General features: G+C 45.5%; 1 protein-coding gene across 1 annotated transcript; it reads right to left on the bottom strand.

Annotated features, from left to right (window-relative positions):
- Nucleotides 1-338: 338 nt before the first annotated feature.
- On the bottom strand, nucleotides 339-24,089 carry LOC144168928 (uncharacterized). The gene is made up of 6 exons (XM_077697924.1): nucleotides 23,955-24,089; nucleotides 23,609-23,754; nucleotides 10,101-10,181; nucleotides 8,916-8,954; nucleotides 7,621-7,671; nucleotides 339-470 (listed from the first exon to the last, which is right to left on the bottom strand). Exons 1-6 carry the CDS (start codon nucleotides 24,016-24,018, stop codon nucleotides 441-443), a joined length of 411 nt encoding a protein of 136 aa, XP_077554050.1. The 5' UTR covers nucleotides 24,019-24,089; the 3' UTR covers nucleotides 339-440.
- Nucleotides 24,090-24,502: the final 413 nt, after the last annotated feature.

Genomic DNA, 24,502 nt, shown 5'->3' with positions numbered 1-24,502 from the left:
AGGGCGGTAAGTCGATTGGCATTAGGAGCATAGAGCAAAAGAACAAATGAGACAGTGCAAGAAGGCATGGTGTGGGCCTACTTTGAAGTGAAAGAAGCACAGAGCAACAGATGTTCTTAGAAAAAAATTAAAGCCGTTCCACTCAAGGTGATAGCTGTAGGAAGCGGAAAGCAGTGATTTCCCATAACGGGTTGTAACGCCGTTATCCATCACTGCTACCACCCAAAGCAATTTAAATTTCCCGCCTCCGTAGTGCTGAACCAAGAGCTCTTCAAACAGCTCCTCGTATGTTACGTTGCTACGTCATTTTGAGAAGAGATCAAGTAATGCGGACAATTTCTTTACAAAACGCTTTATTTATCTGACTTCTTGGTCTTCTGATAAGCCGCCATGATTGGGCACCAGCAGTTGAAGTTGGTGGCGGCAATGTCAGAGGCTGCTCAAGAAGTCATCACTTTTCTCAGGCAATCCTGCGAATAAATATTGAGCTGCTTTTGCAAAAGCACAAAGAAGGCACACATGCGTGTCGTTGTGAACAACGTCACGCATTGGCTACAAGAAGTTGCTGCAACTGGTGCAATGCTCACATTAGCCGCAACCCCTTCTCGAAAACCTCATTTAGCCTTTGTAGAAACTTTCGTATCATCATCGCAGTTGCATCGATGACATCATCATCATCGGTGCCGATCAACACGCGGGTGGCTAGCTCGAGGTGCTTCATCCTTCTCATAATCGTCATTAAAGCTATCGATCTCCACGGTCGCCCCTCTTTGCATGGAAGCCATTGTCCCTTGGATTCCACAATTTGTGCCGAAAACCGGGAATTGACGTCGGAGACGACGAGCAGCAGGACCGCTACCTGATTAAGACGACTCCTGCTCCAGCGGATCAGACCCCTGGGACCCACGATGACCTCCATGGAAAGGAATTTACGGCGACGAACCACGATGCGGGAGAAGCTGGATGGCATCGTTCAGAACGTCGAAGAAGACCTCCGCACTGGACACCTCACCACACAGATCTATATGGCTATTTCTCGGAAGCGGTTCGAATTCCTACTATTTCGTTTAAGCGTCAATTCCGTTTAAGCGATTTCCGTTTATCGAGATTCTACTGTATCTCTAACCAATAAATCCTTCGGAATTGGTGTTTAGCTATCTACGTTTTTTTTTGGAATTCGCAGAAAAGTTCCAGGACATGCCTAAATTTTATTCGTATCTAAGAAAAATGGCAGTTTGGTGGAATCATTGCAGATCCCAAGATGCTTTGTCTGTACTCGAAAGTAGATGCTCACTAGGGCAAGATTTTGTTTGAATAACTCACACTAACTGTAGAAGAGTGTTAAGCATGTCTTAAATCCCCCAGCGATTCACAGGTGAATTTTGGCGTAAGCAACCCGAACGAGGCAGAAATTGAATTGACTTATGATCACTAGTAACGCAGCCATCACTGAGTTTTCTGCCGGAGTGTGTGGTGACCTCACAAAACCTGTAATACCAGACAAAATGATGAACGTCTTGTACAAACATATCTAAGTACGCTAACAGCATGAAACAATTTCGTACTCGAGGCCTTGTGAAAACATTGCCCGTTTTAACGCAACCATTTTTCGATTTCCCTCTGGCTGCTAGCCGTCCGCTATCAGCCGTGCCTATCAAGCGTCCGCGGAAATGCGTCATTGCTGCCGCGCGGAAGCTACAACTGATACAGCTGGGAAACGAGAACTCGCTCCTCGCACATCACTGGAATCGCAAGGAAGACGGAGCAGCGACGACTGAAATCTCTAAAGGAGGACAGTGATACTCCGGCGATTACGAAAGAAACAACACTCATTTCCAGCGGGTGCCACGCCTGCACAGTGAAGTTCGGTCTACGCTTTTTCGGTGGTAGCCTGCTCAGCAGATGCTGTCACCAGCCATGTCCGCAACCAGCGCCATCACGCCAAAGCGCCGCTCCACCGGAAGATAAAAAGAATTATTTTCGGCGATTCACGTGCGAAGCCACACCTGCGCCATGAGGCGAGCAGTAGTGTTGGGATCAGGGTAAATTTCGACAATACGGGAATCTACGAGAGCACAAATATCGACACACGGAAGTTTGTTTTCTGCTTCCATCAGGGAAATGGCCGCCGCGTCCGGGGATCAAACCCGCGTCCTTGTGCTCAGCAGCGATACGCTTAGCCCACTGAACCACCGCAAGCATCTGATGCAAGCATCTACATTGGGTCACCGAAATGAAACAGAAGCAAAATGCTTAACGCAAGTCTCTCAAAAATCAGGGAAGGCATATATTATGGGCGGTTTGAAAAGAAGGGCACGGGTTGAAAAGACGGGTTGAAAAGAAGGGGAAGGCCTGTAACTCTATGGAGGGAGAAAATAAGAAAGTTCGAAGGCAAAGAATAGACTCGAGAAGCGCCGCACCAGGACGGGGAAGGTCAGTGGGAGTGCCTTCGTCCTTCAGTGGACCTAGCTTGGTAGTTGATGACCATGATGGTGAACAGGTTCCTCCGATTGCGTCTTTCAAATTCTTTGGAAGAAATTACAAAAACCGCTCTCCAGGCACCAAGGGTGCGGCTCGAAAAAAAATTGCACGTCATCACGGTCATGTCATTCATCCAGCGACTCCGCATAAAAACTCTCTGCCGAAAAACGTGGATCTAAACCTACACAGCGACAGGGGATACGGCATTCGAGGATAGTTCCAGTATCATGAGAAGACGGTATACACTGACTCTTGGACGTACGAAAGCACGAGGCGCCAATTGTCGCAGTTGACTTACTCTGACAATATTTGTGACTGCATGATTCTCCATCATACAGGAAAGAAATGCAGACGTTGGAAAATCCTCTTGGTGAACGGACTAGTGAATCTATCGAACAGAAGCGCAAACACCATTACAAACTCTCAAAAGGCGCCAGACTATTAGATGGAGGTAGAAAACCTAAACGTTCCCTAAGATACTCCTATCCACAATAAAGAAAGTTAACAACGTCACCTGGACACACCCGGACACTAGGGTCTGCAAGAGAACGAGGCAGTGACCAAAAGGCACGCGAGGTTACGTGCCGTGCACATTGCTTCCATGACCGCCCCTCTCCCATCCCCGATAAACGTTAAGAACGTCTCCTCAGCGTACGCCTAGGAACACGATCCTTACCCGTGCTGCAAGGGGGTCTAAATTCCGAAGAATTACAACCTCCGAGGAGGATGATGTGACGTTAGTATCTGCAAATCAATGTGGGCGACAATGGCTGCTGGGAACATCAGATATGATCATATATCCACTTCCTTCCACGCAATCGAGCCAGGTTCAAGGGTATGCTCTGGGGATAACAATTAAAGCATTACATACTACACATCTATCGAGATATGTTAGGGGGCTTTGACCAGCTTATTACCTCAAGATCAGCGCTAGTTGATTGCGAGGGCAAGAAAAGAAGCTGCTGCATCCGGGGACCCACATTTCAGGTTCCCTCCTGAGTTCCCTGTTATCTGTTTACTCCCTTGTCCTAAACCCCAAATCTCTTTCTCTTTCTCTCTCTCTCTTAGCAGAAAACCAAAATCAGTCAGTTCGTCATAGACCGTAGAGAATAAACACTGAAACATTTAAACTGTAACATCCACGATAGATCTAACTGACTAACAGCCCGAATCCGCAACCTTTCACGCTCACATTTTAAGCCACATAAGCACAGAGGGCCTGCCTCTGCTGTACCGGGGTGATTAATCACCTTTGCTACTAATCTTTCTATTTTTTCTTACCTTCAGGGCTGTGAAGCATAGATCGTAAATGCACCCATTCGGTTTTACAATGCTCCCTGAAAGTCGATGTAGCGCTATCGCGTCGTACATCTTAAGACCGAAACTTAGATGTCGCCTGTGGCTTTTATTATTGTTTTTGTTACTCCGCCGACTAACGTACCTCTGCACACAATTTAAACGCGATTTTCGTTTCGAAAGGTACGGGTGAAGCCCATGGAAAGTGCCACGTCTGTCATAAAAGTGGCGAGTAATCTTTAAACAGGAGTCACGCGATTGTATGTGACTCGTTGATATGCACAAATAATCCCCCTGACATTTATTACTGTCCAGTGCCGTAGCTCGGTGTATAAGGCATTGTACTGCTGAGCACAAAGACCCGAATTTCTTACCAGCCGGGCAGCGTTTTTCGGATGAAGACGAAAAAAAGAAACCAAATCGCTGGTTTCTCAAAATTCAGCTCACGTTGCAGATCCCAAGGAGGACTAAATCATTCTGGAGCCCCCATTGTGGTGATCTCATAGCTTAGGCGCAGCGCTGTCGCTTGAAACAGCCGATATAATATTGTTAAAATTTATATCCTTGGAAACTCAGCGTGAACATAGTGCCACGAATTGAGGCCGACGCCGTCGAAGTTAAACTCAAATCCACATTTTGAGATAACGGCTGGTGGTACGGGTCGCAGTCGCATGTACTCTGAGCGAATTTCACTCACGTAAATTTTATAAGCCGGCTTCCAGTCGTAACTTATGAAGTCTGCACTGGCCACACGTAAATTTTTAAAGTAACTATAGGTCACAAACTAACAGCATGATTGAAATTTGATGTGCATGTCACATTATTACTGCCTGATTATTCTGCGGCCGGATCCTGAATAACTAAGGCGTAAATGATCACACTATAAAGTACGTGCACTTAATAATTGGGCACAAGAAATCCAAATGCACAAAGGAATATCAAGAGCACGTTCAAGCACTACGAAGATAACTTTATTGAAATTTTTGTAGTTTCGCCTATTCACGTATGACAGCATTAAATTGGGAAGGTGAGCGATGTGTGTAGTGGGAAAAGATTGAATGCCTGCGTTCAAAAGTTTTCAAGCGAAAGCATTCTTAACGGTACCATGGCGTCCTGGCAAAAAACTAATGCATTTCCCCATACACCGGTTGATCGACCTAAAACTGTGTTGAGATCTATAGACACACGGTGCATGCGTGAAGCCGGGTTTGCATTGTGGCCAAACGGTTTGTCTAATATCGCGAAAAGCGAATACACGCATCGATTATGCAGAAGGAGTACAAGAGTACAGGTTTGACTTATAAACCCCGTGTCGGTATAAGTTCATATTGTTTGTATATTCGTTTGCTTATTGCGAAAAACGTCATCGCATGGGTTCGTTTTTCGTTTGCGATTTTGGTCATTGAAGGTTTGCCGATCGACAAGATCTGATTTCAACGAAGGTTGGACGCACTTTTAGCGAAGATTTTGATGCACATTTGAGGCAGTCTTGATGTCAGAAAACTCTTGCGCCTGTCCTAACTTTCTTTAAGAAGGTACGGTGAAGTTCTTATGAAATCTTTAACACTCTCCTGTCAAAGTCGCGGGCGAATGCGCTTTAAGATATTGCGTAGCAAGTGCAATGTCCTGATGTAATTTATCTAATATTTTACCAACTATTGCTTGATTTGGTTTTCGGAATCACGGGTAAACTAGCAAGCATCAGTGAAGAAGCTTCATTTAAAATTACGCGCATAACAAACAAACATCCCTGCCAGCCGCTGCTTGCGAATGCATTTGTGTAGAAATGCCGCAAGGACGTTCCGGCTGGTTTGCTCAAAATTTTAAGCTGGTTTGTTGTGCGGATTGTGTTTTGCAAGTTCAGTATACATGGGCTTTTACACTCCGGCGTTTCGTGATTTGTGCGGGATGGTAAAACGCGTACACAATATGCGACCACTGCACACACCTTCGCCTACAGGGAATCATCACTGATGTACATTAGGGAAGCTGTTCCATAGCTTCACGCCATGACATTGAAAAGGTTTCCCTTCACGTCGTTAGGCAAATAGAAATATCACGCCTCCCGTAATCGTCCGTATTACTTTTTAGAACCGCAGGCATCGCCTCTGGCTTGGCGGTTTACCTCAGGGACGGTAGGCCACCCTTGCTCTCCTTGTGTTTGTATTTCATCGCACATGACACACTGGTAACATCTGCACCTATACATCATAAAGAACGCACCAGAAGTTACTGTACAAGGTTCGTTCATATAGAAAGGTGGCCCATATCTGTTCCTTGTGAGCAGTACAACACGGTGTAGCTGTGAGAATATGCTTTTTTTAGTGGGCTTCAAGAGTCGTGACGCTTGGACAGGTTGTAAGGCCTGAAACATCCCGTCTGTGTGAATTTAAGCAGATAAATGTGGTATGGGAAGCAATAATTGTCGAAATTTCACATCGGCAGCACCTCTTGTTTTTCTTGCGGATCGCGTTCTCCACGCGGGGATTTGAGGTGTGCAAGAAATTCGTAAATTTCTACTTTGCAGCCGTAACAGTAGTAAGAATGGTCTCCTGACGCGAGGGAGGTTTCATTACCAGCGGGAACAGCTGAAAACACAAGTTGTCTGATTCGTTGTAATAGAAAAAAGAGATTCCCTCAATTACCAAACACTATTAGAAGGGCGCGGTTGGTGAATAATAACTAAATAAGTGCTACTTTGTGGCTCTATCAAGTGGCGAGAATGCTCTCCGGTTGCAGAAAATGCGGATGTTGAATTGACAGAACAACCACTTTCTTTAGTGCTTGTATTCTCAAATTCACAGCGATGCCATCCTTTTCCGCCACAAGGCCGCCCTGGCTGTTCCATCAGGTGACGGACAACAAGCCTCTGACAAAGGCTACACGCCCGTACCTCGGGCCTTCACCAGCCTCCAGGTGCCGTCTTTCATGTCTCTGACTGGGCGCCTGAGACGCAACCGCTGGTTGTCCAGGCTTTTGTGGGCGCCGGGGCATACGACTGCTTCGTCACCACGGCCTTGACGTGTCCCTCCTAAGCTGCCCTAAATCAAAGTTACCCGTACGAGTCACTCCGTGCACTCCCAAGCCTGCTAGCACAACTTACTGCCATTAGGGATGGCCTGCAAGCGCTTCCATCGACTTTGACTACTGGGGACAAGCTGGAACTTTACACGAACTCCACGGCAGTGATTCGCGATTTGCGTCTCGTTGGGCGTTGTAAAAGCCTGGCCGCACGCATTCACGAGATTATGGACACTTATCGATGCCCTGTCCGCGTTTCATGGATTCGCCGGGACACGCTTCCTGCCCACACTGTGGCAGATCGTGCCTGCCACCGAAGAGACCTCCCACGACCACTACCGCTACTTCGAGTATCTACCCTAGAAGAACTGCTGGTAGAATAAGAGAACCTCCGCCGCGCCACGCGTGCTTTACTTTCACAGCGTGGAACTGACCTCCCCAGTGGGCTCGCTCGCCGAGAATAGGTCTTGCTGCGCAGGCTTCGAGTTGGGGTGGCGTTATCCCCAGCAGTTACTCACGCTTGACCTGCCCGATACCACGCCCCGTTTGCGGACACCTGCCCTTTCTGGGTGACTCCTGTGCCAGAAGCTGACGTTGAACACCTGTTGTGGACTTGTTCAGGTCTTAGAAACGCCAGAATCCACCACCTCCGAGGCACAGGGCTCCATCCTGGGAGACCCCCGATATTAAGCGTTGGATATGGGGACCCCAGTACCGGTCTCTTCTTGGCTTTCTCTGTGCAACTGGTGCAATGTTGTTCCAATAAACCTCTCTGTTATGCCGTAGGGTAATCTATCGCATTAAAAAAAACTGCTTACTTACCATTCCGTCATCGAGGAGCTTTGCGTCATCGGCGCCCATGCCAGTTGAAGCCTGCAATAAGCAAGGAAGTAGCGAATCAGGCACTGGATAGCGGCCCAGAACATTGAAGTAAAGTTACAAGAAGCAGTGCTGCGTAGACTTCGCGCGTTAATAAAACGATTGAATGCAAATCATTTTTATTTCCCACAATCTGAAATAAAATATTTATATCATTTTGTTGTCGGCACGCATTCCTCGGATTAAGATTTGTGTTCTTACATAGGCCTGTTTTTGTGAAATTCACACCCAAATATTGGTATTGCGTATTAGTACATAAATCCTGCAATATTTGCCTTTAAAGTCTATTAATCACCTTGGCACGGCTTGAATGATCGTGTGCAAGTTAGATTTAACACTGCTGGAATATTGCATTGGTTCCACAAAACTTCATCTTGATACATTTCTAAATGTTTTGGGCGTTTACTCTCGAGGTTTACATCCGAAAACAAAGACAGAACAGGCTTTTCAGGAAAGCTGGGTCCTATCGTGCCTCCGTCACCGCGTACAGAGTAGGATTTGCGGCAAAGCCACCTTTCTAGCGAAAGCTATGTCTCAATTTAAGGCAATAACTACATTAAAATATCGAGATATTATGAAGGAAACGCGATTAATATGGTCTGCTAAGACGGCTTCGCTATTGGATGAAGTATAATCTACTATAATTAGTCACATCGCTTCACCACGGAAAGTAGAAGTGTCGATATTGGGAGATGGCAGATGGTGGTTGCAGGGCGAACGCAGAGTGAGTAGTGAATTTCGTCAGACGAATATTTCCCGCGCGACGTTGTGGTCTTCGGCTTGAAACTCTGCTGCTGATAATAAGTGATAACAAGGAATCTGTGGACTTGTTGTAGAAGCGAAAGAGGTGGGTGGCGCAAAGGACATTTTCCGGTTGCTCTGTGGTGTCGTGGTCTTTGTGTACATTTGAGCTTGTTAGTACTTTTTTTTATCTCAAACTTTGATTATCCTACAACAAATAGATTCCTGAATGAATGTCTCCCCTCATCTCATTCGCACCTGTGCCTTGTGTCGAATGCGATTCTTAAGACAAAATAGAAGCTGGTTCCCAAGGCATTCAAAGAAGACAGTGCGCACGTTGAAATGAACTAATAAGCATTAAACCATCAATGTTAACTTTTAAGTCTAAGCGTGAGTGAATCGAGAGCTTGGTTACACGTCAGTCAGGTGTCGCCATTCATGGAAACAGACGCAACAAACAAAATTAGCCTCAACAGTTTACTTGCTGACAAGCTTACCTTGACCTTAGCGGTGGCCTCCTGTGCGCAGCTTGTAAACTGTAGTTGTAGAAAATAAACCACCAAACAGTTATCGCAAATATTGATTCAAAACATGTATTGTTGTAATGCAAGTATTGAAATGCAAGTAATGTAACCTCAGAGCATTCAATCGAAATCACCCGGCCATGTTTCCGAGCTGCACATTGTTCTCTTGAAAATGACGTGTCCCGTACTCAGTTTTTCTCGGAAAAACGAAACTGCCAATCCGGAGAACTTTTATTGTTATACACTACTTTGTACACAAATTCCTAACTGTCAAATTGATATCCTTAGTTTCAGTTAGAGAATGGTGTTTGTAAACTCCCAGCCTTTATTTTCAAGGCTGTATACTTAGTCCTGTTGCAACAGAAAAACAATCATCACCTGTGGCTACAACTCCAATCTGCTCTAGCTTGAGCGGTATGGATGTTAGCGGCAGATAATCTTAATGTATCTGCGAACATGTTGGCTTTACCTCTTACTTTGTCTCGCTTTAAATCTATAGTGTTTTTAACACACCAACGAGCTATTCTATTGCACTCCAATTATATTATGTATATGGATCACACCCTTACGTAATAGATAGTTTGATTACCACAGTCATTAGATTCTGGGGATAATTGCTGATTATATGGTTGACTTGTGCACCATTTTCGGTTTTCACAACATCAAAATACTTTCCTTCTGTTTTTGAAATAGCGATGTTTCCTTTTTCACACAAACTCTTGTATGTTGCTGCCCTTGACTACATTGATAAACCCGCATTAGCAACCATCCAGTTACTGTGACCAGGTATACATTGTGAAATGGACTTAACCCTGATATCCGGTTTTATCGATGCTGCTGAATAATGCAGAAACACGTGGTGGTTGCAAGTCGTCCTGCTCGACGGATATGGTCTCCTCCGAGAAAAAATTATTTGTCGTCTTAATCACTATGAACAGCAGATTCACGAACGTCTCTCGAGAGTTCTTACTTTGAGACATCTTCACGTATTACGCTTATTTGCCTTTCCGTTAAGATAACGTACTCTTCAATAAACACCAACTTTCACTTAAACTTCAATTGGACCATCTTATTGATAATAACGACACGGATAGCGTCAGACACAATTATTTCGGGTTTACAATAACGGGGAAATTTTAGGATTAGAACATAGCTTACAATAGACGTCTTCTGATCGTCGGGTCCAGAAAACATTTTCATTCCGCAGTCGTTGAGAGCAGGTACCATGCTGTCAATCACCTGCAATTACCAGAGGAAATTAATGTTCTGTGTGAGTTCCAGGGGTTACGACGCTGTACATTTGAAAGTAAATGTCACAAAGTACCTTTGCGTATGTTATTAAGACATTTATACACATAGGGTGTTTCAGGGACGCCTTTATGTAATATGAAAAAAATGGGCGTTTGGAGGTAAAATTGTTTTTCTTGCTCGAAGTGATCTAGGGCCGTGACGGACGCTTTAAAACGGGTTCCACTTTCTGTCTGCGGTAACAATTTTTTAGTACTTGTTAATCGACTTTTTAGTTATTGCCGTAAGCGTGTGATTGTAATGTAAAAATTGGAAAGGATCGCCAGTATAACCGATATCCAGCGTTAGATTTCGAAAAATGTAATTGCTCGCCGAACTATGGGTTGAGTACTTCACCCCTCCGAACGCGCGCTTCTGTAGATCGGCGGCTGCATAGCGCCGCAAGGCCATGCCCCGTGCTGACCTCACACGTCAAACGAACCCTGCGCTTTACTGCGGCCGGGAAAGACGGAGCTGCGCCAGCATGCGCCTCCCCTCTGGTAACGCTATAAATATATAAATCGTATCTAATTTGTAGCTTTGGGTCAGCGACGCTTGGTATTAATGAACGTTACGGAAAACTAACGTGCTTATCCCTCGATTAAAATTGGCGGCCTCATAATTTTTATCAGATTGTTCATTAAACCTACCCTTGAGTTTCCCATCAGAATTCGCAGAAACGCTCCAAATACAGCAGCTTTATCAGCCTAATGCGGCTCAACAATGCGATTTGTACTTGGGAAGAAGGCTGGGTTCCCCCCCCCCAGCTTAGACACATTTAACCCTTTCTGATCTATGGACCCTACCTATTTCCTGTTCGGTTGCTAGCTCACGTGCAATGCTTTTTATACCGTAACTATTCTTTCCATCCGCGGGGACACAGCCAAAATACTATCTTCGTTCATGCCTGTATGGATCATTCCGAACCAGTCTCCCCACCTACTGAATACCTTATTGCATACTTTTACCTTCTTTTTAAAACCGCGATTGTCCAGACTTCCGCACTGTCTGAACTTGCAGCCCACGCCACGTACGTTGCCCCGTCGTGGTGCAATCTTGAGAGCTGCCTTGTTAACCCGTCCCCGTCCTCTCTCTCTCTCTCTCTCTCTCTCTCTCTCTCTCTCTCTCTCTCTCTCTCTCTCTCTCTCTCTCTCTCTCTCTCTCTCTCTCTCTCTCTCTCTTTCTTTTTCTTTTGTTGTACCTACAGGCACAGCCCAACCGTATGCATACTCTCCGTTTCCGAAACTTCTTCCTCTCCTTCTCACAGTTTTCCGCAAAGCTATATAAGAAATGTGTTCCAAATGTTTGTGACAGCAAAATCATGTAACTGTACTCTGATGAAGGCAAGTCCCATTGGCGCTCCGTGAGTAAACCTTTGTTATTGTTCTTGATGTGTATCCGACTCTTTACTTTATATATCTATATATATATATATATATATATATATATATATATATATATATATATATATATATATATATGCACAAAGTAGAAGTACGCTCTTCGGAGACTTTATTTCCAACGTTTCGACCTGAGACAGGTCTTCCTCAGGAAGACCTGTCTCAGGTCGAAACGTTGGAAATAAAGTCTCCGAAGAGCGTACTTCTACTTTGTGCGTATTCCTGCAGTAACTAAGGACTCCACTTCACGACTATATATATATATATATATATATATATATATATATATATATATATATATATATATATATATATATAGTCAGGTAAAAGATAAGAACAACTTTGCGGTTAACTTGTTTATTATAAATTAGTCCGACAGTTTCGGAAGTGGAACTTCCTTCCTCAGGGACAATCCCACAATGAACACCGAATCCCTATGCACACTGCATGCGAGGGAGAGTCTCTCCTCCTCTCCCTCATGAGGAGGGGAATACGCCAGAGAACGTAAAAAATCGGGTAACAACAGGGCACTTGCTGAGTGGAGAGGATTTAAATTAAAAAAAGGAAGAAAAAGAGGAAAGGCGGTGGTTTTAGTGAGAAAACGGCTCTGGTGGGGGAAGGGAGCGGGACCAAAGGTTTCTGTCGGCCCGCAGCGGCTGGGATGAAAGAAAACTGACAAACAAAATACAGACAACGCATGAGCACAGATGGGAAGAGCGGGGCGGTGGTGTAGTACTAAGGACGCGGTCTTGGCCCGGCATTTGTTTCGTGGGTTCACCCAGAGCAGACCGTTAAACGGAGAATCATAGCTTTTACCAAGAAACCGGTGATAAGTCTACTTTGTTTGCCCTTTGAAGGGCCGCGACATGGCGACAGAGAAAGGCACTAGCGGCAGCCAGCGGCGAGCCGCATAGCGGTCGGACCGCGCGGAAGACAGGGATCAAGTTTCACAGGGGCGCGGCGAGTTCGGAGAAGGCGACGAGTACCCGGTCCGTCCTTGGCCGCAGCGTAGAGTAATGTAAAGGCACACATACGACGCGACAAGCGTGAAGTTCAATGGAGGGCCGACACAGAAAACCACTGAATTACGACACCGCTATGTCTCAACAGAACACGACAATCTCAAGGTACGGCCAGATTGGCACTGCCGTTCAACGTCACCTCCCTCTCTCTTCTTACTCTTCCTAGTTGTCCCAATGTGGACAGCATTTATCGCGCAGCACGTGCAGTGCGGGGCTTAGGCGGCTTTTTTGGGCGGCGCTCCCTCTCGGTATGCGCCCGTTGTCTGCTGAGCTAATGACGGGTGGTCCTGAATGAATTTAAAAAAAAAAAAAAACTTTTATGCTAGGAGAAAGGGGGTGGAACAATGTGCATCCACTTCCTGTTGTCAATCAACGTCCGTGGTCCTCCGGAGGCACGACATGCTGCCAGCGCTCTCGTTGATACCATGAGTCAGCGTTTTGAACTTATAAATAAGGTACGATTCCTTCTGTTCGCGCTCCCGTTTAGTGTGAAAACCGGTCTCTAGCAGAGTGACTTTAATTTGGTCGAATGAATGTCCTGGGAGGCTGACATGTCTTGAAATGGGCAAGTTCGGTTGTGTTTTAGCGTGAGAACGGTGGTTGTTAAAGCGTTTACGGAAGGCGGTTTCTGTTTGTCCGATGTACTGCATGCCACAGATGTCACAGTGAAGCATGTAGACGACATTTTGGCTGTCACAGTTTAGATGCGCATTTATTTTGAATACGTAATCTGAGGAGCTGGCTTTAGCAGTAGTGGTGGTAGTCATGTGTGAACAAACCTTACAACGTGTTTTCTTGCATGGCTGGCATCCCCGTTGAGTGCCCTCAATGGCAGTCGTCTTGGCTCTGACTAACATATCTTTCAGGTTTTTTCCGCGGCGATAAACAACTCGGGGGGGCTTTTGGAAAATTGAAGATAGCCGGCTACTTTGTTGCAGTATATTAAAATGTCTCGAAAGAATGTTATTAAGTTTGGGCAACGCAGATGAGTGGGTGAGGACAAGATTTGTCTGGCTTCCTTCATTCCTGGGATTCCCTCCATGTAGAATTTCCTCGCGGTTTAGGTTACGAGCTCTGTTGATGGAGTCATCGACCACTGCTGCTGGGTATTTTTGACGAATGAGGGCATTTTTTAGTTGTTGGGAGTTGTGGTCAAAGTCGGCGTTGTCAGAGCAAATTCTGCGGTATCTGTGGGCCTGGGAATAGGGAATGCTCATCTTGCAATGCCGTGGATGGTCACTTTCAAAGTGCAGATACTGCTGGCGATCTGTGGGTTTTCTATATAGGGCTGTGATCGTGGTCGTGCCCTCTACCTGAATGGTGACGTCGAGAAAGTTCACCGATGTCCTTGAGATATTATGCGTAAAAGATATAGAAGGGTGGACCAAGTTGAAATCCGAAATGAACTTATGCAAGCTTGCCTCGTCATGCGGCCAGACAAAAAAGATGTCATCCAGGAATCGCTTGTATATGAGCGGGCGAACGGGTTGTATATGAGCGGGCGAATAGGACACGGAGAAAGAAAGACTTTAGAATTAGAGAAGTTGGAAACTTCCCTTCGGAGCAGCCCGGAGATATCCGAAATGGAAAGAATGGAACTCAAGAGATACGAACCTCAAAAAGAAGATGGTGTGATGAACCAAAAATTTAAAAAGATGCGGAGAGACAATATCCCCATTCCAGATCACTCCTTTAGGGAGCAGGGAGTTGGATGCTCAGGAAGCCAAACCAGAACTGAGAATTCTTCCATTCCGGATAATCCAGCTGCTGTACCCTTGGGTGAGGAGAAAAGCGTATGTCCTGTGAGTCAAACCCCATCTGAAAGTTCGGCGCATCCAGAATCCAACGTTGTCAACCTATCGGACGTACCGCTCATAGAATCTGAACTTAAACTGCTGTCAAAAGGTCTCACATTCTGTCCCTCTACGGGTAAATTTAATGAATTTCAGCTGTACCAGGACTTAGACAATTTTGCGAGGAACTTACGCCTTCGTGAATACTTCTACGACCGGGAAACGAACCCAGACAAAAAAATTCCGGGAGCATCAGACAAATGTTGGACACCGAGCGATGGTCGGGACAAACATCTCGATATGTACATTTCGGCCGTTCAAAAAGACGTGTTGAATGCATTAAAGAAAACAAACCCTGTCCGCAACAACCTATCAACTGATGAGCGCAAGGCCCTCTTCTCCCTCCGCCAACGGGATGACATTGTTATAAAGCCGGCGGACAAGGGCGGAGCAATAGTCGTAATTAACAAAACCGACTACATTAGGGAAGGACTCCGACAACTGAGTGATGAGAATTTTTATGAGGAACTTCCTGCGGACCCAACACAGCAGTTCGTATCGAAAATCACCCTTGAACTCACAAGGCTTCTTGAAAATGGCGATATAACTAAAGACATGTTTAAAGCAATGACGCCCACCCAATCAGCACCGGGACGCTTTTACCTACTCCCTAAAATTCACAAACCTGGCAATCCAGGCCGCCCTATTGTATCTTGCAATGGCACTCCAACAGAATCAATTTCCAGCTTTCTTGATTTTATTTTGAAAAACGCAGTTCCCAAAATTCCGGCCTATATCAAGGACACAAACCATTTTTTGAGAGAGATGTCTGGACTGGTAATCCCCCCTGGCAGCTTCCTGGCTACAATGGATGTCTCATCGCTTTACACCAATATCCCCCATTCAGACGGCATCAGGTATACCGTGGAGGCATGTCAAAACGCTGATATGGCACTAGAGATTAATGAGCACGCCCTTACTACCCTACTTGACCTGGTGCTTCGTTACAATTATTTCCAATTCGAAAACAAACATTACCTTCAAATTAGCGGCACAGCTATGCGCACAAAAATGGCACCTAATTACGCGAACTTGTTCATGGCGGCACTCGAGGGACCCTTCTTGGAAGCTCAACCCGTTCGCCCGCTCATATACAAGCGATTCCTGGATGACATCTTTTTTGTCTGGCCGCATGACGAGGCAAGCTTGCATAAGTTCATTTCGGATTTCAACTTGGTCCACCCTTCTATATCTTTTACGCATAATATCTCAAGGACATCGGTGAACTTTCTCGACGTCACCATTCAGGTAGAGGGCACGACCACGATCACAGCCCTATATAGAAAACCCACAGATCGCCAGCAGTATCTGCACTTTGAAAGTGACCATCCACGGCATTGCAAGATGAGCATTCCCTATTCCCAGGCCCACAGATACCGCAGAATTTGCTCTGACAACGCCGACTTTGACCACAACTCCCAACAACTAAAAAATGCCCTCATTCGTCAAAAATACCCAGCAGCAGTGGTCGATGACTCCATCAACAGAGCTCGTAACCTAAACCGCGAGGAAATTCTACATGGAGGGAATCCCAGGAATGAAGGAAGCCAGACAAATCTTGTCCTCACCCACTCATCTGCGTTGCCCAAACTTAATAACATTCTTTCGAGACATTTTAATATACTGCAACAAAGTAGCCGGCTATCTTCAATTTTCCAAAAGCCCCCCCGAGTTGTTTATCGCCGCGGAAAAAACCTGAAAGATATGTTAGTCAGAGCCAAGACGACTGCCATTGAGGGCACTCAACGGGGATGCCAGCCATGCAAGAAAACACGTTGTAAGGTTTGTTCACACATGACTACCACCACTACTGCTAAAGCCAGCTCCTCAGATTACGTATTCAAAATAAATGCGCATCTAAACTGTGACAGCCAAAATGTCGTCTACATGCTTCACTGTGACATCTGTGGCATGCAGTACATCGGACAAACAGAAACCGCCTTCCGTAAACGCTTTAACAACCACCGTTCTCACGCTAAAACACAACCGAACTTGCCCATTTCAAGACATGTCAGCCTCCCAGGACATTCATTCGACCAAATTAAAGTCACTCTGCTAGAGACCGGTTTTCACACTAAACGGGAGCGCGAACAGAAGGAATCGTACCTTATTTATAAGTTCAAAACGCTGACTCATGGTATCAACGAGAGCGCTGGCAGCATGTCGTGCCTCCGGAGGACCACGGACGTTGATTGACAACAGGAAGTGGATGCACATTGTTCCACCCCCTTTCTCCTAGCATAAAAGTTTTTTTTTTTTTTTTAATTCATTCAGGACCACCCGTCATTAGCTCAGCAGACAACGGGCGCATACCGAGAGGGAGCGCCGCCCAAAAAAGCCGCCTAAGCCCCGCACTGCACGTGCTGCGCGATAAATGCTGTCCACATTGGGACAACTAGGAAGAGTAAGAAGAGAGAGGGAGGTGACGTTGAACGGCAGTGCCAATCTGGCCGTACCTTGAGATTGTCGTGTTTTGTTGAGACATAGCGGTGTCGTAATTCAGTGGTTTTCTGTGTCGGCCCTCCATTGAACTTCACGCTTGTCGCGTCGTATGTGTGCCTTTACATTACTCTACGCTGCGGCCAAGGACGGACCGGGTACTCGTCGCCTTCTCCGAACTCGCCGCGCCCCTGTGTAACTTGATCCCTGTCTTCCGCGCGGTCCGACCGCTATGCGGCTCGCCGCTGGCTGCCGCTAGTGCCTTTCTCTGTCGCCATGTCGCGGCCCTTCAAAGGGCAAACAAAGTAGACTTATCACCGGTTTCTTGGTAAAAGCAATGATTCTCCGTTTAACGGTCTGCTCTGGGTGAACCCACGAAACAAATGCCGGGCCAAGACCGCGTCCTTAGTACTACACCACCGCCCCGCTCTTCCCATCTGTGCTCATGCGTTGTCTGTATTTTGTTTGTCAGTTTTCTTTCATCCCAGCCGCAGCGGGCCGACAGAAACCTTTGGTCCCGCTCCCTTCCCCCACCAGAGCCGTTTTCTCACTAAAACCACCGCCTTTCCTCTTTTTCTTCCTTTTTTTTATTTAAATCCTCTCCACTCAGCAAGTGCCCTGTTGTTACCCGATTTTTTACGTTCTCTGGCGTATTCCCCTCCTCATGAGGGAGAGGAGGAGAGACTCTCCCTCGCATGCAGTGTGCATAGGGATTCGGTGTTCATTGTGGGATTGTCCCTGAGGAAGGAAGTTCCACTTCCGAAACTGTCGGACTAATTTATAATAAACAAGTTAACCGCAAAGTTGTTCTTATCTTTTACCTGACCGTTTCTTCTGGCCCGTTGCAAAACTCATCGAAATCTATATATATATATATATATATAGTAAAAAATGGGTATAGCTTCTAACAAAACTGTTTATTGGTCGACGTTTCGATCGGATGCCGATCTTTCTCAAGATCGGCATCCGATCGAAACGTCGACCAATAAACAGTTTTGTTAGAAGCTATACCCATTTTTTACTATTTGCTACGGCAACCAAAGACAGCCCTTCTCGCAATCTATATATATATATATATATATATATATATATATATATATATATATATATATATATATATATATATATATATATATATATATATATATATATATATATATATATATATGGCGAATCAGGATAGGAAATGAGGGGCTCGTTGAAAATAACACAGAAACAAGAGTTGGCAGTCAAGAAAACCTCGGAAAGCAAAGGGGAGGATGTGGTAGGTCATTGAAACAGATAAAGAATTTGGAAAGAAAGAAAGAAAGTGGAGAAAAAATGCCCGCCAGGTGGGATCCGAACCCACGACCTCCAAAATACCGGTCTGGTGCGATCACCACTACCCTACCGGCGGGGTGATTTTCCCCTCCACTTTCTGGGGTATTTATGTTTAGGTATTTTTTTGTTTCCTGTGCGTGGGGGTGGCAGCCAGCGCCACTGGGACTACTCGGGGTGAAGGGGACCTTCTTTTTAAACCCCCGGCCGTGACTCGAGTTCTGGCAGTCTTGGTGCCATAGGAAGCTTAAGAGGGTTCAACGCTGATCGACCACTCTGGCGATGTCGTAGACACTCCAGTCACGGCGTCTTTGTTTGACGGAGTCTAGGCTGAGTCACTTCGCGGATTTAGTGCTTGTAGCAAACAATAGATATACCACCAGAATTCGTCTCCAATGATATACATTAACTGCAAGCATTGTGTGGGCTGAGAAGTTTACTATCAGAATTCTAATGTTCCCACAAATTACGAGTATAGGCAGGCCCAACCATTCAATGGACCAGGTGCATGTGCACAACAATTTTGAGGGCCCCAATTTTTTCGTTTCTCTTTTGGCAGGCACCTCAGTGCTTGTAGAAATCTTCGGAACGGGCAGCACTGGGTTTGGTTTGAGCGTGACACAGGTGTCCATCGTTATTTGTTGAAGTTACTGCCTTCCACATGCAAAGCTATGTCGGAAATGTGGCGCCGGTACACACGGGGGGGGGGGGGGGGGGGAAGGGGTGGGGGGCAGTCGCTCGTTTGAGCCGAACACGCAGTGGCCGCAGATGCTATCTCGCGCAGCATAGCTAACAATTGCTTTCAGCGCTCTTGCAACATGGCGACAACACAAGCATGCGAGCTACCAGAGGGCAACACATCGCAGTGGGACACGCAGCCTCGCTCCTTACATCTCCACTGCGCATTTACGTGCGTTTTCCCCGGCCGCTGCAGGGGGACGGAACGGGTATCTTCGGCCGTGCGCTCCGCGGTTCGTATTTGAATTGTCCATGACTGTACGTATACTTCTTGGTCCGAAAGTACAATACTATCACACGTACAGACAACGCGAAGTCACAGCCACCCGGTGTTCATACCGCCGCAAGTGTCACGTGCATAATTAGTGTTGCCTTCTTTTCATTTACTGTTGCTTCGGTTTGTATAAAAACCATTGTCAAGAGCAATAAAATTGAGTTGTTATTCAGTGCCGCGTTTATGCCCTGTTAGCATGTTGCTTTGTGTTGTTTGCGCTGTCCCTAGGCATGATGTACCAACTCGCCCAATCGTTCGTTCAAGATTCTTACGTAAATAAAACACACTGTTCATCTCTCCTCAAAATCGCTTTACAAGGGATAACAGTATTGTTGCCTTCACCTGTACAGCCATCCCTCTGTTTTTGGAATTTGTATTACAGACTCTTACGCTACGTTAAACGCGCATGAACACGCTTCATCTAGGGCAGGAGGATGGTGGTAATTCTAATAAGGCGAAAGCCTTAGATGTTTCAGCAAAAGTGGAGAAAGACCATAGTTGTCGTTATGTGTTTCGACACGAATGGCACATTCATCGCATCAGGTGTAAAATGAAATTAAATAAATCAACAATTAAAGCAGTTCCACTCAACGTCGAAGCCATCAAGTACGGAGCAGTGATTCGCAATAGGGGTTGTGGCACCCTCCCTTGGCTAGTTGCAGTATACGTCTGGCGTTGATACCAAAAGTAGTCAACAGAAGGTGCCGCAGACCATAAAACTACCTATTAAGAGGCATTGAAGTATTTTTAATTAATTTGGGAAATATAACGCGTTGATTTGTGATTTTTTTCTGTTTTTATTTTGTACTCATTTGCGACCTTGCAAGGGTAGCCTCCGTGTCAACGGCGCAGCGTGAAGATCACCCTCAACCCTTTGCATATCAGGAACGTGTGCCTGTATGGCCCGATAGGATTGACGTAGGCTTCGTAGCGCGAGTAACGCGCGTTCAATCGCGACCACAGGAAACGGTGATTTTTTTTCGACGCCTCTGTTTTGGTGCGGAACACCGCGCTACGCGCTACGGTGGTTAGATACCGTGACCACGGATCAGCTACGGCGACAAACAGGGCCCCTTAAGTGCTGCGCACTTAAAATATATTGATTGGTGTGCGCTTGGAAGCTGCTTCACCAGAGCCCGACCGAACTTTGCTAACCGACACCCTGCAAGTGCGGAAACACGAGTTTGCCTGGCGCATGCAGCGTGGCAGGTGAACGTGACGGAACTTAAGCAGAACAGGGGCATGCAGATGAAAAGTATTACTGTGGGAGAGCTGCTGCGTGAATGGCGAACAGTCTGCCGGTTGGCCATTCAAGTAAAACAAGCCAAGTGAGAATGCATTCCTATTTACGGCCAAAGTTGTTGCATTATCTGTCAGCGTATTCCTGACCATATCATCGCCGCGGTTTTTACAAGCAAAATAAGTTCATGGGATCCCCCTTGCAGCATGGGTCACCATGGCAGTAGGTTGTTGCTTCAAAAAAAGGCAAAGCAATGCCTACGTGCCACATCATGTTTTACGTGGTACGAAGACACAGCTCAGTAAATAAAGCCTCCCAAGAGTGATGACAATCCCTGCCGCTCCTTTAACTGAAAGACAAGCATCGTGTACATGTGGGCCGTGGTGGCCAGGTCTTAGGGCACAAGGTAAGCACTATGCTTCCCATTAATTTTGGGCCATTTTGAGGTACATTTTTCTCAGCATCTGATAAACGTATCTACATAATGTATATATCGTTTTCTTTCAAATGTTGTGTGCTTTGAACTATAGCAGAATTAGGAATATGCACCAAAAATTCAATCTTTTATAATTTTTTGTCCATTAGTACCTACATTTTGGCATTATTTTAGTATCAAAAGTTGTGTAACCAAAAAACGGTTGCGTGAAAATTTTCAATTCTGGTGAAGTAGGTGTGACAAGTTATGGAGATGACAAGGTGAAAAAATCAGCTCGTTGTCCCTGAAGTTGTAGGAAATAATAGTACCTACGTAATAAAAATATTGCTTTGAGATAATTGAGTTCAAAGTAAAAAAAGAGGCGATAAACAATGTTTTTTTTTTGCCAAAAACACAAGTGGAGCCATTTGTTTAAAAATCACCAGCTTATAATCACCGTCGACGTCTTTTTGTTTTGCTTTTCAGCCTGTCGTCTGTCCTTCCTTGCCTATTTTATGCACCACCGTACAGCTCTGTTCGCAAAGTATTTTCGCTTGTGGTCATCCTCTTTCAGCTACTTGATGGTGATGCAGCGCCAAGGTTTTGATCCGAATGATTTCAAAAGGCAGTGTCTATTATCACGGCAACCGCGAGAATTACCGTCAGAAATTTCTCCCACAAGTCACGTCTCATTGGCTACCCGGATATTCTATGGGATAAATGTTGCCTAAAAAGCTGCGTTTGCATCTGGCTGTGTAGCGCTGAGGTATACTACTTGGTTTTAAACGAGAAGGCTCAGGTTAGAGTTCGACATTGCGATGTTTTTTCTTTTTTAGCTTTCGGAATTTTTCGGTAATGATGATTTTGTTACTCTTGTTTTTTGTTACTCTTTTTTACTCTTGTTTTCACTATCTAAAGAGATCGACGCACAGGCCTACTAAAATTGGTTTAAAAACGTTTAATACAGATTGTGTCCTGTGTCGTTAGGCTGACTTAGATTAGGTTTGTTGCAGTTTGGCTGGATTTGGGTAGGATATGTCGCGTTCGGTTAGGCTATGTTACGTTAGGTAACGTTGGGACGTAACATTATTAATCAAATGTTAGGCCAGCCAGCTTTTATAAAAACGGCCATGAGAATTTCCTGGAGGAAATTCTCACGGCTGTTGGGAGAATAGACGCATCCATTTCAAAATGTTGCCTCGTCATTGAATGAAAGAACAGCATCCAATGTTGCAGTTTTGAGAGTGTGAAACACGTGCAATGTGGAAAAAACGTACAACAGCGTCCTTGGATTGCCCTGCCTGAAAAATCAGCTATGCAATGGTTGCAAAGCGATTTCTTAATGCAGCTGATTCCAGAAAAGCGGTTTGATCTAGAACTGGAGGTTTCTTGATGAAAAAATAACAATAAATGCGGAGAAAATTCATATAGAGGATTTGGCCACTTGCGACGTGCTTACAGAAAAACTGTTTTTGAGCGAGAAATACGACTTTCTAAGAAAAGTGCTAACATGGAAAACGTGCACAAGGAACTGAACTTCCCTAATTGCAAAGAAAAAGAAGTGCTTGTTTTGAAATTTCGCTTTACCTTGTGCCCTCAAGGGCGGTTCGATGGTTGCGGTCAAGCCAACACAGGGGTGCCCAGTCTGAAGGTCTCTAAGGTTTGTACTTGACGTATCCTACATCGATTCATTGTTGACCGGCTCACAATCGCATATTTATAGTTCACAGTAGAAGCTCAAACTTATGACACTTCAGGGTGACCTTCAACACATCGTTGGCCGTTATCCCGTTCGTTCATTACATACGCCACTGCCAAGCGCATGAACAACTTCTATGGAGAAAAGAATAAAAAAAAATGCGCCAATCAATGTACATTCTTTATCAAGTGGGGCTGGTGCATTGCTGTATGATGTATCTAAATTATCCGACTTCCTCTTTCCGAAACGTAGGAAGATGTAGAACCTTCATTCTGTGTACCACTAACTTTTAACATTGAAACAGCTGGATGCCCAACAAACCGGTATTTTAATCTGTGCCATACACTTTTAAAGCACACGCCTACGATTCTGCTATTTCCTCCGTATCCGTAAACCGCGTTCCTGTTTGCGGCGTTCTTTTTACCAAAAGCATGACTCCGCAAATCGTGTACAGGGCCGCAAACACTTCCAAGAAAGCCTATAAGCACTTCATGTACGCATATCTTTTCATCGCCTGTAGACAATAAAAGCGAGAAGTCAGTGCTGCAGATTTGAGCACGGACTTCTTCAAGAACGACTGTGACTTGTTTGCCTAATCACTTGCTACTTTTGTCTACGACCTCAAATTCACTCGCTGCAACAAGCTCAGGAAACCGAACGCAGGTCTATCCTATGTTTCTTCTTTCGTATACACACCAGTAATCTATGAACGGGTAACCACGCAACGTATTGTGCCGATACTGATGTCGTTGTTAATGTTCTTCACTTCGAAATTGCACAACGTAAGTTCAAATGTGTTTTGCTATTTTGCCGAGCTCCTATCTCTTTTGCGCGTGTGCACCACTGCGCACCGAGTGAAAAAAGCAGTAAAACCTTTCCCTCCCAGAATTAAACCGCCACTGCGGTCGGTGAGCCACTAAATCACGTGGGGAGCAAAACCAAAGCGTCACTGCCGGTGCAGATAAGCGCTCTGAGTACTTACCTGCATGGTGATCTGCGGTGTCATGCCGACCATCTTCATCAGGCACACTTCAAGCTCTGCAAGCCTTTTTATCATTAGCTGCTTGGTCTCTGCATGAGTGACTTTTTCGTCAAAAAGCTTCTTCACCACGTCCATGATGCCTTGTGCTGCAGGCACCAAGCAGAATGTGAAAATTAAGTATGTTGCCCTGCTGAATAAACGGAGAATAACGTGGCTGATGAATACACACAATTATGGGCAAAGCCTACGGAAACTTCAACCTGTGCCCATGCAGAAAACATTGGAAAGGCCTGGCGTGGTAGCTTACCCATAAGAACGAGTTAGCGGCTATTTACCTATACATTACCTTGAACGAAGCCAATTGGCGCTGTGAAGAGCACAAGTGCAGCGATAAAATGGCGAAAATCCATGTTTTCTTGTTGTAGGCGCCTAAGGTTTGAAACCGATATCACGCCGGCCTCACACAGACTGCGTCAAAAGCGGCCTGCCCTTTTAAACCATCAGGAGCGTTCCACTTGGCTGAGACGGCGTGCATTAGGGGACCTAGAAACAACAGACAAAACGTTTTTCGAGAGCCGTGTCATTGGTTTGTGCTCACCATGTCCACGTAGCAGATGACAAGATAGCACACATGTGAAAGTGAAGTCATTCGGAAAACGGCCTTGGCATGGGGTCTGCGAACAACACGCATCGTACCCGTCTACAGTGTACGAATTGTGGGACGGGTGCCTGCGCACGATAGACGGTCACGCTCCCACGATCCGATTTATGCAAGTTTCCCGCTTGTGTGCCGAGCTAGAGAGTAATTACTGCGGTGGTTGCAATTTCGTCTTGTTCCCGTGTCTTATGACTCCTTTAACATGCGTCATTCTGCTGATCGCTGAATGCTTGTTT

Source organism: Haemaphysalis longicornis, unplaced genomic scaffold (genome assembly GCF_048455015.1).
Source record: "Haemaphysalis longicornis isolate Haplotype H1 unplaced genomic scaffold, Haemaphysalis longicornis Haplotype H1 scaffold_2, whole genome shotgun sequence".
Taxonomy (NCBI): Eukaryota; Metazoa; Arthropoda; class Arachnida; order Ixodida; family Ixodidae; genus Haemaphysalis; species Haemaphysalis longicornis.
Note: the sequence above shows the minus strand (reverse complement) of the source record. Positions and strands in the feature narration are given on the sequence as shown.